Genomic DNA, 14,188 nt, shown 5'->3' with positions numbered 1-14,188 from the left:
GCACGTATATCACTGGGTAAGGTGTTCGACAGCTGGGCGCCCCGGAACGCGAGGCAACCCTTGCCGAACCTGGTGCAAACTGGCGGTTGGTGCAGACCCATGGTAGAGTGCAACCTAGTTGGGCCAGCTGACGAAGGAACTAGGAGGGCTTGCAGATCAGAACTTGCGTGCCCATTCCGAAACCTCCAGACAAGAATGATAAACTTCTGCCTGAATATCTCGGATACTCTGTATGTGTCCAATTTCAGCAGGAGGGTGCGCGCGGAGGTGTGATGCGATAGTCCGAAAACCGCCCTTGCCGCCCGATTCTGCATGACTTGTAGCCGATCCAATTGGTTGGCAGTAAGAAGTGGGGAGAACGCATTTGATCCGTACATCAGGTCAGACATGATGATCGCTTTAAAGTAGAGAACTCGGCTCTGATGAGTCAAGCAGCGACGCAACCTCCATAGTGCTCCGATCCTCTGGGCCAGTCGAGCGGTGCAGCGATCAACATGGGGCGTCCATGACAGATCCGAGTCGAGGAGCACTCCAAGATACTTCAGTCCTGGCCGCAGTAACGGCAGGAATGGGCGTTTCATGACAGTTTACATTGATCGTGTCCTGGGGCTGCTGAGGCTGCCTGTTGGGGTATACAGGAATCACTTGGCCCTTGACTGCATTCGAAATGAGACCACGGGTCTGCAACCAGTCAGCAAGTGCAGAAAAAAAACAAAAAACAGAGGCCGATAGCGTAGCAGATACCGTGTCGAGGGATGTGCTGCTGCTGATCAGCGCGATGTCATCGGCAAATTGAACCGATGAAGACTGGTTAGCTATGGTGAACTTCGCGGGTGTAGATACTGAAAAGGATCAGTCCTAGAACAGAACCTTGTGGCACGCCACAGGATGGTTCAGAAATGGCACTCTGATCCCGTCCAATACAGATACGCTGAGTACGGCCCGACAGATAGGCGGAAAACCACTTTAGGGCTGTCCCTGTTATGCCGATATCGAATAGGTCCTGGAGTAGCCGTTCATGACGAACCTTGTCGAATGCCTTTGACATATCTAGAAGGCATGTGCCAGTACACAAACGCTTGTCCCGTGCAATAAGAATGCGATTTAGCATAAGTACCAGGGCATCCTCCGTTGAGTGGCCTGCGCGGAATGCAAATTGAGTCGTGGGGAGGGTACCAGCTATGTCCAGAAACTGGGCTAGCTTCTTCTATACGACTTTCTCCAAGAGTTTGACAATATGGGAAGTAGGGACACTGGACGGAAGTTAGTGGGAATAGACTGGTCCCCAGCTTTGAACAGCGGGATAACGTGTGCGAGTTTGAAGGCTGTGGGGACAGTGCCATTGACAAGCGAGGCATTAAACAACGTGGTCACGGACGCAGCTAGGATATCGGCACAGCACTTCAGAAGGTGGCCAGGTATCCCGTCTCTTCCTGTAGCTTCGGCAGGATATGCCCTTGCTTTCCTTTGTCTACCACTTGTGTACCATCTCAAAATATGAGAAAATCTCGTGAAATTTTTCTTAGTCTGACAAAGAAGAGCAACTCACAAACATTGCGATGTGCGAAGCGACAATTTTAATGACGCGGAGGAAGTACAACTATGTACGACTGGTTACTGCCAACGGGTAGCTGTCACGACTCATTTTCGGAATTATGTCATTTTCATGATCTTTTCAGATCAGCATGTATGCCTTTGCGACGTGAGCTCTACAGTGCACAATGTGTGTTTTTACAATTTTGTTTAGTTCAGTAAAGTGGCCACCTACACCATTAAAGTGATGCAAATCTGAAAGTGGTCAGGCCACCCAGAGTTGATTTTTTGTTTCGGGTCACTTCACTTATCCGCACCAGGGTTGGTCGGTCGGGTTTTTATTCTATATTTGACTTATTCTTTATTTTGGTTTCTACCACTTGCACACATGTATGACCATGTAGATTGTGCATATCTATTATCGAATATCCAAGCTTTTGTCCATCAAGCCAGTTGATCAAATCTGACCGTAGACGATCCTGCGCTGTCCCGGCCTCAGGACCAGATCTTGGCCTCGCTGGCCCGGTCTGACGTGCAGCTCTCACCAAGTCTTTTGTCAATGAGCGACAAGGTGGTGGAGCTGGTGCAGTTTTATGACCGATTGCCGATAGGCGAAAATGGAAGACAACGTCGTCACCAAGCACTGCATCCTGTCATTTAGCTGCTTCCGAGATCACTGTCTGGACCGCTGAAAATCGATTGCGATCCGCGGATCAGGAATGATCTGCTCTAAAATCACTTCAGTTATGATCTGGGAGTTTTCGACGCGAAAGGCCCTTCCGTCGGCAGAAAGCTTTGTACCGTCCAGCACAGGTGCACACACCACTGGCATTGCTAGAACAAGTTCTATTTTGTCTGTGGTTGCTCTGAACAATGCTCTGTGGAAGCTAAATTGAGATTTGAGAATGTCTGAAGCCTACGCAGGCATGTCCGAGATCCTTTCGGAAGCATTCCTTGCTCCTTGCTGTTTTCGTGCGTGGGGTTAGGAATTTTGGATTGCGCGTGTACACAATCATGTACAGTCAACTTCGCTTATAACGACTGCGGATATGACGACAATTCGCGAATAACGACAGAATTTCCATGCCCAGAGCAAAGTCCCATCTAACTGTATACATTTAACTTCGGATACAACGACTATCTGAATAACGACAATTCGCGAATAGCGACATGCTTTTAGTGCCCAGAGGTCATATTCACTGCTTGAATAACGACTTTCTGGGCTTTTGACAGCTATTTCAAGTACCTGTCATTCAGAAGTGCCAGAACCCATGGCGATGGATAAAGGCACACGTGCAAAAAGATGCAGCCAAGGGGAGGGGGGGGGGGGTGCATTTTTATTTTATATTTTATTTTGCTTCTAAATAGTTGGAGTGTTCAGCACAACTACATGTAGTTGTACAATCATGTACAACTACATGTAGTTGTACATGATTGTACAACTACATGTAGTTGTACAATCATGTACAATTATATGTAGTTGTACATGATTGTACACGAATCCACGCCATACATGCACATGTACAAGTACTACTGTATTTCCCCGTAAGTTAGTTCTCCCCAATGACTTAGTACCCCCTATAAAAAATACACTTTCCACTGCCGAGGTTATCACCCCGAAAGACAGTCCCCCCCCCCGAAAGATAGTAAGTTCGTACCCGTCCTACATGTACAGACACCGTACAGTACATACAGTAAAACCTGTGACTAGCGACCACCCCTTGGTGCCAGCAAAAACGGTCTTTAGTAGCAGGTGGTCTTTAGTTAGAGGTTTGCACTGCGTGACCATATATGGACCCCATTATGTGATATGTATGTCAAAACACAGCCAATACACTACACATGATTCCCCAGGACCTGCGCAATACCATTCTTATTTTAGGTCATACAACACTTGGAGAGAAAGACGGAGAGACAGAGAGACGGAGAAAAGATTCATTTTTTGCAGACATCAAATTCAGCTGCTACTTCTGAAGCCAGGAGTCAAATGTTCCCTGGGGAAGTTTCGTTTTGCGCTGGGCTTCAAATTTGTTCATGCGATCAATTGTACTGACTCACGGTCCTTGTTGTGCGGACTTCTCGATTGCTTGAACGCGATCCGTCAGCATCAGGATCTTGCAGTGCTGCTTTGTTTATGGATTCCTTGATGCAATCGTCGATTCGTCTGTATGACTGGGGTGACAGAGCCGCTCCGTCTTCGTTTCTCCTCCGAGTAGTAACATCGATCAGAGAGCGCTTCCGATGCGCTCTCCAAGACGTTTCCTATCATGTTTATTCTTGACAGGGCTTGAAATTATTTTGACAGGCGTAGTGCAGTCCACACCGACTCGAACTCCACCGTCAAAATGATCTGCGTTCATTTTTTCAGCTGTACTGTAGTATCGAAAGATTCCTTTATGCCTATATGAAAATTATGGGACCATGGAAAATCAGCAAAATTTCAAGAAGGAGCTTCGAGCAACATTTGATCTCCTACATCGCGGTCGCTAGTTACGGTCAAAAGTCGTCTTTGGGACAAGAAAAGGCGGTCGCTGGTCGCGTTCAGCAGGTAGTCGCTAGTCACAGTGTATTTTGAATGTGAGACCGTCCGTGCCTGGTGAAATGGTCGGTAGTACCAGGCTGGTCGCTAGTCACGGTGGTCTTTAGTTACAGGTTTTACTGTACATCATATGCACGGACACTAGAGTTGCGCAGGCTTCCCACTGTGTGTCATTTACCCCCGATAAAAAAGTACTCCCCGAAAGATAGTACCACCCCCGAAAGTTAGTACTCATGTGGCTGCTAAGTTCGAAAGTTGGTAAGTACTAACTTACGGGGAAATACGGTAGTACATGATTGTACATGTCCCTGTTGATGGCTCCAAAAGGCTAATTTTTCAGTCTATTTCCCTTCCATATTGACTTTATAGTATAGTTCCTTTCATTTGTAATACGAAAATAAAGTACACATTTGCATAGAGTATGAAAAGAGCTTCATTTTGATATGCATGTCCTACTATACAAAAGTATGGGTTCACATACATTCAAATGGGACTTCGGGCACAAGGACACTTTGCGTATAAGGACACTTTTCTGATGCCCCGCCGAATGTCGTTATTCGCAAAGTTGTCTGTACACTGTGTACAATAGCACATCCACACTAAAAACAATTTAGCGGTCGGGTGAAAAATTACGTTCGGTCGGGTGACCCGAAAGAATTAATTCTGGTTGGCCTCATGATCAAAAATTGATGTGGAGTTTCGGGCACTGGAAAAAAAATTGTTGGGCTTTATCAGTCGCAATCCTCACTAACATCTTTGTCACTTCATTTCACTGTATTTACTTGCAAAGTGACTGTACCACTCATGTGCAAGTGACGCTCCATTATTGGCTTTGAAGTATAGGGAGGATACTCCTGTGCCTTGGTCAGAAGTTAAGAATATGGCCACAGGGTTTCTAAAATACTTTGGTCAGAAATACGGTAGCTGAGCATTGCTGTTATCTGCTACTTCTTCCGTTAACAAAAACTTCGTGATGGATTTGATGAATATGAAAACGCTTAGAAAAGGCCAAGAACAGTTTGTATCGACTGCAAATCACTGGACGAAGGTAGTTCAGCCTATGTACAGCGTCTTTACAAGATAAACTGTTGGCGGAATGTGCAGAGAGTTCAGTTTGCGTCGCTTTCACTCGACTCATTGTTGACCCTGCGCTGCTGTCGTCATCTGCTGCACGCGAGTCGTCTTCTCTCTAGAGTCGTTGTTCAGCGCGTTTCAGCCTTGCCTCGGCTTCTTTGATCACACTCTGCTGACCTTGATGTCGCCATCGTTCAAGTAAGCTGGCTTTCAAGCTGCGTGATCCGCCGCGATGGCGATTACTCGTCTCCACTACGGAGTCGTAAAAATATTTTACGACTCCCTGGTTTCATCTTCGCTCTCCAGAACTCCGGGAAACGAGGCGTAAAGGCACAGCCAAATTGATTTCATTTTCTCTAATGGATACCCTTGCCAGCACTGAACGGCAGCGGCTAGCAAGCCCAGTCGACTTTCTTTAGCCACGAGACTCGTGTCGGACTGCAGATTTCTGAAAGAATGGCATGGTCATCAGCATTCGAATCTGGGCTTTGCGCAGGTTGAACAAGAACTTGAGTTCAGAATTGTTTTATTGAGCCGTGCGATCGGAGCAGCTCCTTGTTCACTCGCTCATTGTGTGGGCTCGCTGCTCCGTTCCATCGCTCTCTTTCACTCTCCAACTCAGTGCTAGAGTAGTAGAGGCCAAGAAACGCATTATCCCCTCGGAGAAGTGGTATTTCAGTTTCGCTCGCCATAACTGTGATCACTTATGTTGCCATAGTGCAATCATCGATTCCGCTCGCCTTGTTGTGAAAGGTCGCTTTTCTTGCATCGTACCTCTTTCATGGCATGCCAGGGAAGGCCGAGAAAGTGATTGCGACTCATTTCACGGCAGTTTGTGCGCAAACCAGTCCCTCAAAAATCCATCATGAAGGTTTTGTTAACGGAGGAAGTAGTTGCCCAGAATAAAGCATGAAAGGCAAAGAACAATCAGAATAACAAGTGTGCCATCTCCCTTAGTCTGCCACCCATGTACTTAACTCGTACCTGCATCCGGCGGGCATCCATTGTGATATTCGGATCATGGCTTCGAGAAGATCTTGCTTGCTGAATTGGTGCGGCCATCAACTGATTCACCACATCACCTACTTCAGCATGTACCTGATGCTGCTCATTCGTTGTTGTATATTCATCTCCAACTGACAACTCTGGAGACAAATCCAAGAAGTGGACATCCTTCATCGTGTTCAACATGAAGTGAGCATCGCCAAGAGCCTCACTTGGACAGCTTACAGTATTTTGGCAAGCGGGATACGGATATGTTGCTTGATACTGCTTTCCCAATAAAGTTCCTGAGTTTGGCATAGTGAGACGATTGGCTTCGGAAACAGGTTCTGCATGGTCATCCATGTACTGTGAGAGCAATTGCCTTGCTGAGACAGAGCACACACAAACAAGGAATACGAGAGCAGCTAATGTACAGTCAAACTCATAAGCAATGCTGCCACAACTCCCACAATCACACAGTACAATGCTGCTAGGCCAGCAGGGGTTCAACTATGTTGCATGCTGAACAGCACAAATTTACTCTCTCTCTCTCCCTCCCTCTCTCCCTCTCCCTCTCTCTCTCCGTCTCTCTCACACACTCTCTCTCTCTCTCTCTCTCTCTCTCTCTCTCTCTCTGTCTGTCTGTCTCTGTCTGTCTCTGTCTGTCTCTGTCTGTCTCTGTCTGTCTCTGTCTGTCTGTCTGTCTGTCTGTCTGTCTGTCTGTCTGTCTGTCTGTCTGTCTGTCTCCCTCTCCCTCTCCCTCTCCCTCTCCCTCTCCCTCTCCCTCTCCCTCTCCCTCTCCCTCTCCCTCTCCCTCTCCCTCTCCCTCTCCCTCTCCCTCTCCCTCTCCCTCTCCCTCCCTCCCTCCCTCCCTCCCTCCCTCCCTCCCTCCCTCCCTCCCTCTCTCTCTCTCTCTCTCTCTCTCTCTCTCTCTCTCTCTCTCTCTCTCTCTCTCTCTCTCTCTCTCTCTCTCTCTCTCATGTCATTGCCTCTCCGTATACGGTAACAAACAACAGTACGTGTACTGGGCTATTACTGCACCATAGCATAGCACCATAGCATAGCACCATAGCATGTGCCGGACAATCCATTAAGTTAAATCTATTTGTAAAATCAATCAACAGAGCTACATATCACAGAGGCGCAGCATTGTGAGACTATTTCTGTAACAAGCTGAATAATCTGTTTTAGGGCGTTGTTGTGGCGCCATGTATGTCTTCCGTGGTGAAGTGAGGAAGGCCAGGCGGTGAGGATGTGCCTGAGGGTTGATGCTCTTTGAGAAAGAGGGCAACTATGGTCTACAGCAGAGTTACCCCATCATCTTAAGTTGTCGGGCGAGGCTAGATGAAGAAGTCGGCGGTGTGTACACATTTGAAAGCCAGTCCAGATTGTTGTCAGATGTATCGTGACAATAGTTTCAGCGCACCGTAGAATCCCGCGGATAAGCCCACCCGCATACAAGCCCATGGTCGCGCATAAGCCCAGGGAAAGTTCGAACATCACAAAGCTTCATCGTACAAGCCCATGGGCCTAAATCGTACCAAGAGTCCATAAATTATGGACTCTTGGTCGTGCAGTTTTTTTATTGTACATTTCAACACAATCATCGGTTGTTTCTGTTTGCACAGTGGCTTTCAGCAATGACTATGTACTTCTCACTTCCTTGGTACTTTTCAATAGCACAGTGTTGGTGTCAGCGTATACGCCCATGCCCGCGTATAAGCCCATGTTCCTGTATAAGCTCACCGAAATGTCCTTGTGAAACAGATAAGCCCATGGGCTTATCCGCGGGATTCTACGGTATTGTGTCTAGCTAGCCGTTCATCACAGGTGAAGGTGTTAGAAGCTGTACACATTCACTTGCTCAAGCCTGACTTATGCATTGAGAAAGAAAGTATCACACATCTTACACTGGGTGTGTTCGATTACGCCCATGAATCGAGTCATAACTGGAATCTGGAGCGTTTAAGACGTTCGATTTTCATGTCATGAGCCCAGGAATCGGTTCGTATTCGATTCATCCTATTCACATGGGGTGATGACAATAGCCAGGGACAAATTCATGAATAGATTCAAAATTGATTTGTGGGAAAAATCGAACACACTCACCAAACACTCGACTGTGCTCACAACGGCCATTCTAAAAGACAGACACGTAATTGTTCAGATCTAACACAGTAATGAGACCACAAATTAGCGTAAATGAACTGCTATATTATAGCCGTTCATTTAAAAATCATCTATGCTACACAAGTATTCAAACACACATGTCATGTACCTTCTGTAATGACATCATGAGAACGACACTGTGCATGACTTGTCCCGTGACTTGGAGGGATGGTAGGTATACTACACCTTGAGCAATCTTCCAGATCTTCTTTCAAATGTGCAGAGAGTGCTCGGTCAGCTGCAGCGTCTACATCCTGCACATACAGGTAGCATAGCCGGATATACACGGTACCATTTTCAACTGTTCAGCCTCATTACCAGCTACAGCCTTCTAGCACAGACATTAGAACAATTGTCTGCGCAAACTTGGGAGTCTCGCACAAAGCAATCTTCAGGCAACATAACAACGGCAAAAGAGAATATGCTCATGTGTATTATAAGCCCGGACCATAAGTGGTTGGCAATGGTATGATGGTTTCGACTGATTGGAGGAATATATTTGTGCCATATTGAACCACTATAGTGACATTCGACACCTGCATAGTCTACAAAATCATACCATGACCAATGTGATTACTATCCGTATGACCGCTGTGTTAAATATAACATTATGCATGAACAAAACAGAAGCATGCAACCCTGCACAAGACATGAGCGTTGGAAGCCATTTTGCATTGTTGCAGGTTCATCCGAAACTGGACCGAAAGCGGTTAACAGGATGCATGTATGTATGTACACGCACACAACAGAGGCGAAAGGCTTTGTATCTGTAACTTTAAGTTTCACACATTTCAGCGATCATCTGACAGCAGCATTTTTCTAAATGCTGCTGTCAGGGAGAGCTGCTGACGTGCGCTACATGGTGGTCTTACAGGGGTGCTTTGGCTATGTACTGGAGTGGCAGATGGGGCATATTCCAGCATATGCGAACTGCCAGTCTGGACTGCGAAACCAGCAACGATATGCGCTGCATTCCCTGCTGCCAGCCTGGTCTGCTACAGGCTTTCTGAGTTCTCGGGTGCACTTGTGACACGACAGACCGCTTTGCGGAATGGAGTTTTACAACAGCAAACAACTGCACTGTTGTTGATCGCGGGAGGCCAGCTGTGGCGGTGAAGCATTGACAACTGTGCTATACTATCCAGCTGTGGCGGTGAAGCATTGACAACTGTGCTATACTATCCAGCTGTGGCGGTGAAGCATTGACAACTGTGCTATACTATCCAGCTGTGGCGGTGAAGCATTGACAACTGTGCTATACTATCCAGCTGTGGCGGTGAAGCATTGACAACTGTGCTATACTATCCAGCTGTGGCGGTGAAGCATTGACAACTGTGCTATACTATCCGCCTCCCTGCTGCACAATGTCAAACAATCTACTTAAAGAAGCAGATGATGGATGTCCGCTTGGACCACATCACGCAAACATTTCCGGGGATTACATGCAGGATGTGTAGGTTGAAGGGTCCCAAGCAATATCTTGCAAGGGGTTCGGCTGTCATCCATCCTGGCAAGGTAACCAAGCCATTCGATCCGACGCAAAAGCAGGCAAGTGGGAATGTCATCTTGCTTGGTCTCATTTAAAATTGCGAGAACTTGAGAGGTGTATACCCAGTCACTCCAGACTGCCTGCTGATTGATACCTAGGATATACTAATTGCAGCAAAGGTGGAGGGTATAGAGAGAGAGAGAGTGTTGTAATAACTTGTTGCAGGGGTAGCCAGCATACGGACCAGCACAGCAGAAGCAACAGCACAGCATACGGACCAGCACAGCAGAAGCAACAGCACAGCATACGGACCAGCACAGCAGAAGCAACAGCACAGCATACGGACCAGCACAGCAGAAGCAACAGCACAGCATACGGACCAGCACAGCAGAAGCAACAGCACAGCATACGGACCAGCACAGCAGAAGCAACAGCACAGCATACGGACCAGCACAGCAGAAGCAACAGCACAGCATACGGACCAGCACAGCAGAAGCAACAGCACAGCATACGGACCAGCACAGCAGAAGCAACAGCACAGCATACGGACCAGCACAGCAGAAGCAACAGCACAGCATACGGACCAGCACAGCAGAAGCAACAGCACAGCATACGGACCAGCACAGCAGAAGCAACAGCACAGCATACGGACCAGCACAGCAGAAGCAACAGCACAGCATACGGACCAGCACAGCAGAAGCAACAGCACAGCATACGGACCAGCACAGCAGAAGCAACAGCACAGCATACGGACCAGCACAGCAGAAGCAACAGCACAGCATACGGACCAGCACAGCAGAAGCAACAGCACAGCATACGGACCAGCACAGCAGAAGCAACAGCACAGCATACAGACCAGAACAGCAGAAGCAACAGCACAGCATACGGACCAGCACAGCAGAAGCAACAGCACAGCATACGGACCAGCACAGCAGAAGCAACAGCACAGCATACGGACCAGCACAGCATACGGACCAGCACAGCAGAAGCAACAGCACACACGCTTCATGTACATGTTCCTTGGTAACAATGGATATGTTGATGCCCATGAAAATGGAGCAGCAGAGGACACCAAAAGTTTGTGATGCCCTGGAATGCATGGTTTGATGTCTTGTCACACACATACATGTACATGCACGTACACACGTACACACACACACACACACACACACACACACACACACACACACACACATTTTCGTGCCCAAGCCTATGCCATTGCCAGCTTCTTACCTGTATCCATTTTTCTACTTGTTGTTGTTGTATGACGTTACGAAATTCAAATGATCCCACAGAAGCCGCCTACATGGCACATATGAAGTCAAATTATAGAGATAGAAAATACTAATAAGAAATATGTTGCTGTACATTCATCGGCTGCCTTCCACTGCCAGACACCACCACAAAAGTCTTTTAAAAATTTCCTAGAAAAATGCTTCTCGCATCTTTCTCTGCTCCAAACAATGCTAAATTTGAACCAAAAGAGCTCAAAAAAGCTTTTTCACAGAGTTATCAATGCCTACGGGATACTAGCGCAGGAATATGCATAAAGGAGGAAAACCTGTGGAATACCCCTATATGTCCCTAGATCAGCCACTTTATATAAACATTGTTTGTTAAAGTGAGTCCACTATGCTGATTTGCTGCTGGATATACAGGGTGTTGGACAGTATTTCGGATGCTGCGGTCAGCCATCGGAGGTGCATTTTTACTGGAGTGTCTGTGGGCTCAACCAACATTTTGTAATCCTACAGATGATGAGAATCCCGCGTATAAGCCCATGCCCGCATATAAGCCCAGGGAAAGTTCGAGCATCACAAGGCTTCGTCGTACAAGCCTATGGGCCTAAATTGTACCATGAGTCCATAAATTATGGACTCTTGGTCGTACCATGTACATGTATGATGTACGCAGTACGAGTGTTTAGGGTTTTTTTGTTTTTTTTTGTACATTTCAACACAATCATCGGTTGTTTTTGTTTGCACAGTGGCTTTCAGCAATGTACTTCTCACTTCCTCGGGCCTTTTCAATAACACAATGTTGGTGTCAGCGTATAAGCCCATGCCCGCGTATAAGCCCACCGAAATGTCCTTGTGAAACAGATAAGCCCATGCCCCCGGGCTTATCCGCGGCCGGATCAGTCTACGGTACTTGTTTTGCTGTACTTGACAGGGTATACCCCCGGGGATGGACAGGGTATACCCCCGGGGATGGACAGGGTATACCCCCGGGGATGGAGAGGGTATACCCCCGGGGATGGACAGGGTATACCCCCGGGGATGGACAGGGTATACCCCCGGGGATGGAGAGGGTATACCCCCGGGGATGGACAGGGTATACCCCCGGGGATGGACAGGGTATACCCCCGGGGATGGACAGGGTATACCCCCGGGGATGGAGAGGGTATACCCCCGGGGATGGACAGGGTATACCCCCGGGGATGGACAGGGTATACCCCCGGGGATGGACAGGGTATACCCCCGGGGATGGACAGGGTATACCCCCGGGGATGGACAGGGTATACCCCCGGGGATGGACAGGGTATACCGGGGATGGAGAGTGATACAATTGTGTGTCACTTATCCGGCATTCAGTCATCCGGCAAGGCTGATTCACAATACAACTTTCTGCGATGCGACACGCGATTTGCGACAAGAAACTGCCTGTCGCGAGCTGTCGCATACAGTCACAAGGCACCTGTCGCAGAAGTTGAAAAAAAGTTCAACTTTTGCGACATGCGACGTGCGATATAGAGTACAGTTTCTACCCTGGGTGCACGTGCAGTGCACGTGCATACTACTACTAGTGCATACGGATGTCGCAAACATGAAAAAGATTGAGAAATATGTGCACTACCGATGGAGAGGACAATTTGGATTATCCTCTCCTATAAGGATTATCCTCTTCATCAGCAATTCGGATGGCAATGGTGATAGTAAGAAGTCTGCTGTGTTTGTTCATTTGTTACCTCACCCCCAGTGTGTGCTGGTGTATGATGATTTTAGTTTTTCTGTTGTGTGTCGTGCGTGGTATGCTAGTCAGTTGAAAGTTCTTGAAGCTGTTTGTATCCGTTCGTTTGTATCCGTTTGTATAAGCCTGATCTTTGCAAGCAGAAGAAACATGTAGTAGCGTTAAGATTGTTTTCGTACGGAGTAGTCTAGTACAGGGAGTAGTATAGTACAGGGAGATGACACGGCGCATAAAACGACTTTCGAGGTCTGCTTCACACAAATTATGCAGAATCCGCGCGAAACCTAAAGCAGCTGCTGCGCTTGAGTCCTCCGACATTGTTGATTTTTTTGCCTAGTCGAAAAAGTAATGAGATCTGCACACGCCTTGACGATTTGTCTTTGAAGGCTCATGTTGGCTTTTTTGTCGTGGCCGATACTATTTGGAGCCAACCTGCCCCACATGTTTGCCACCATGGACGAGGAGAAGGAGAATACAGGCCTTCGTTTGAGGTACGTCTGCATGCGAATGGCTGGCAGCTCCAACCAACTCTTTGCGGATTCGCAATCTGTAGTAGAGTGTGTTTTTACTCCCGTTTCTTTCAGTACCGAACGCTACATAACACGTTCCATACTGATAGTAAATGCCGTAAGTAGGTTCCTGATGGGATTTTTGGTACATCAGCTTTGTGGGCCATTAATGTGGAACTCCCTTGAATATAAATATAAACGCAATGTATAATCTATAATAATAACCTTGCCGTCTTCATCTCACCTTGTCATCTGCATAGACCTTGCTCGCAGGTTGATCCACAAACGATCGACTTGCTCGCCCCCTATCGCACATTGTGCAGCAGCTTCTTCCACTGCTGTACTACCTTACTGGCTGCTCTACGGCCTCCTCAATTGTCTGCTTCGTACGAGTTTGCAGACATTGATATAATTTTCTTTCTGATGGCCACGGCTATCTGACCTACGTCCAGCGACATCGCGGTAGATAGAATATCCTGATTCAAAAATACATTCCATAAACACAGCGCTGCTAGCATGCTCAGTCAATGCGATCGCGTGAGCCCAGTCCGTGCCCTGCGCCAGTACACACGTGACACGGTACACCGACGTCGACGACACCAAGACAGTAATATTTGTACTTGTACTAGCTTGTAGTGTTGTAGTTCAAAATCCATACTAGATCTACCAGTACTGCACTAGATCTACATGACTGTACAGATGTCAGTGTTCGCAGGTGGGTCTGCACAGCGCCCGGCCCGGCGCCGCGGACTCCCTACTGATCTGACGCTAGATCGCATATAAAAAAATAATTAGGCCACCTAGAATTAATTCGTTGTTTCGGGTCACTTCACTCATCCGTATACCGTACCAGGGTCGGTCGGTCGGGTTTATTTTTTATTTTATTTTATTTTTTATTTTGGTTACGTCCATGTGCATACA

The 14,188-nt window shown here is 47.4% G+C and overlaps 1 protein-coding gene across 1 annotated transcript in view; it reads right to left on the bottom strand.

Moving 5' to 3' along the window:
* The window catches only part of LOC135809040 (coiled-coil domain-containing protein 191-like), a 49,654-nt gene extending 35,930 nt beyond the window's left edge, over positions 1–13,724 (bottom strand). The window contains exons 1-4 of the mRNA XM_065322298.1: positions 13,512–13,724; positions 11,022–11,090; positions 8,409–8,553; positions 6,131–6,516 (exon numbers count right to left, since the gene is read on the bottom strand). Coding sequence (XP_065178370.1) covers positions 6,131–6,516; positions 8,409–8,553; positions 11,022–11,090; positions 13,512–13,583 — 672 coding nt within the window. The 5' untranslated portion in view covers positions 13,584–13,724. The remainder of the gene's footprint in view (positions 1–6,130; positions 6,517–8,408; positions 8,554–11,021; positions 11,091–13,511) is intronic.
* Between the last annotated feature and the right edge of the window lie 464 nt (positions 13,725–14,188).

The sequence above is a fragment of the Sycon ciliatum genome, chromosome 2 (genome assembly GCF_964019385.1).
Source record: "Sycon ciliatum chromosome 2, ocSycCili1.1, whole genome shotgun sequence".
In the NCBI taxonomy this organism is placed as follows: domain Eukaryota; kingdom Metazoa; phylum Porifera; class Calcarea; order Leucosolenida; family Sycettidae; genus Sycon; species Sycon ciliatum.
The sequence above is the reverse complement of the archived record's forward strand: the minus strand, read 5'-3'. Positions and strand labels throughout refer to the sequence as shown.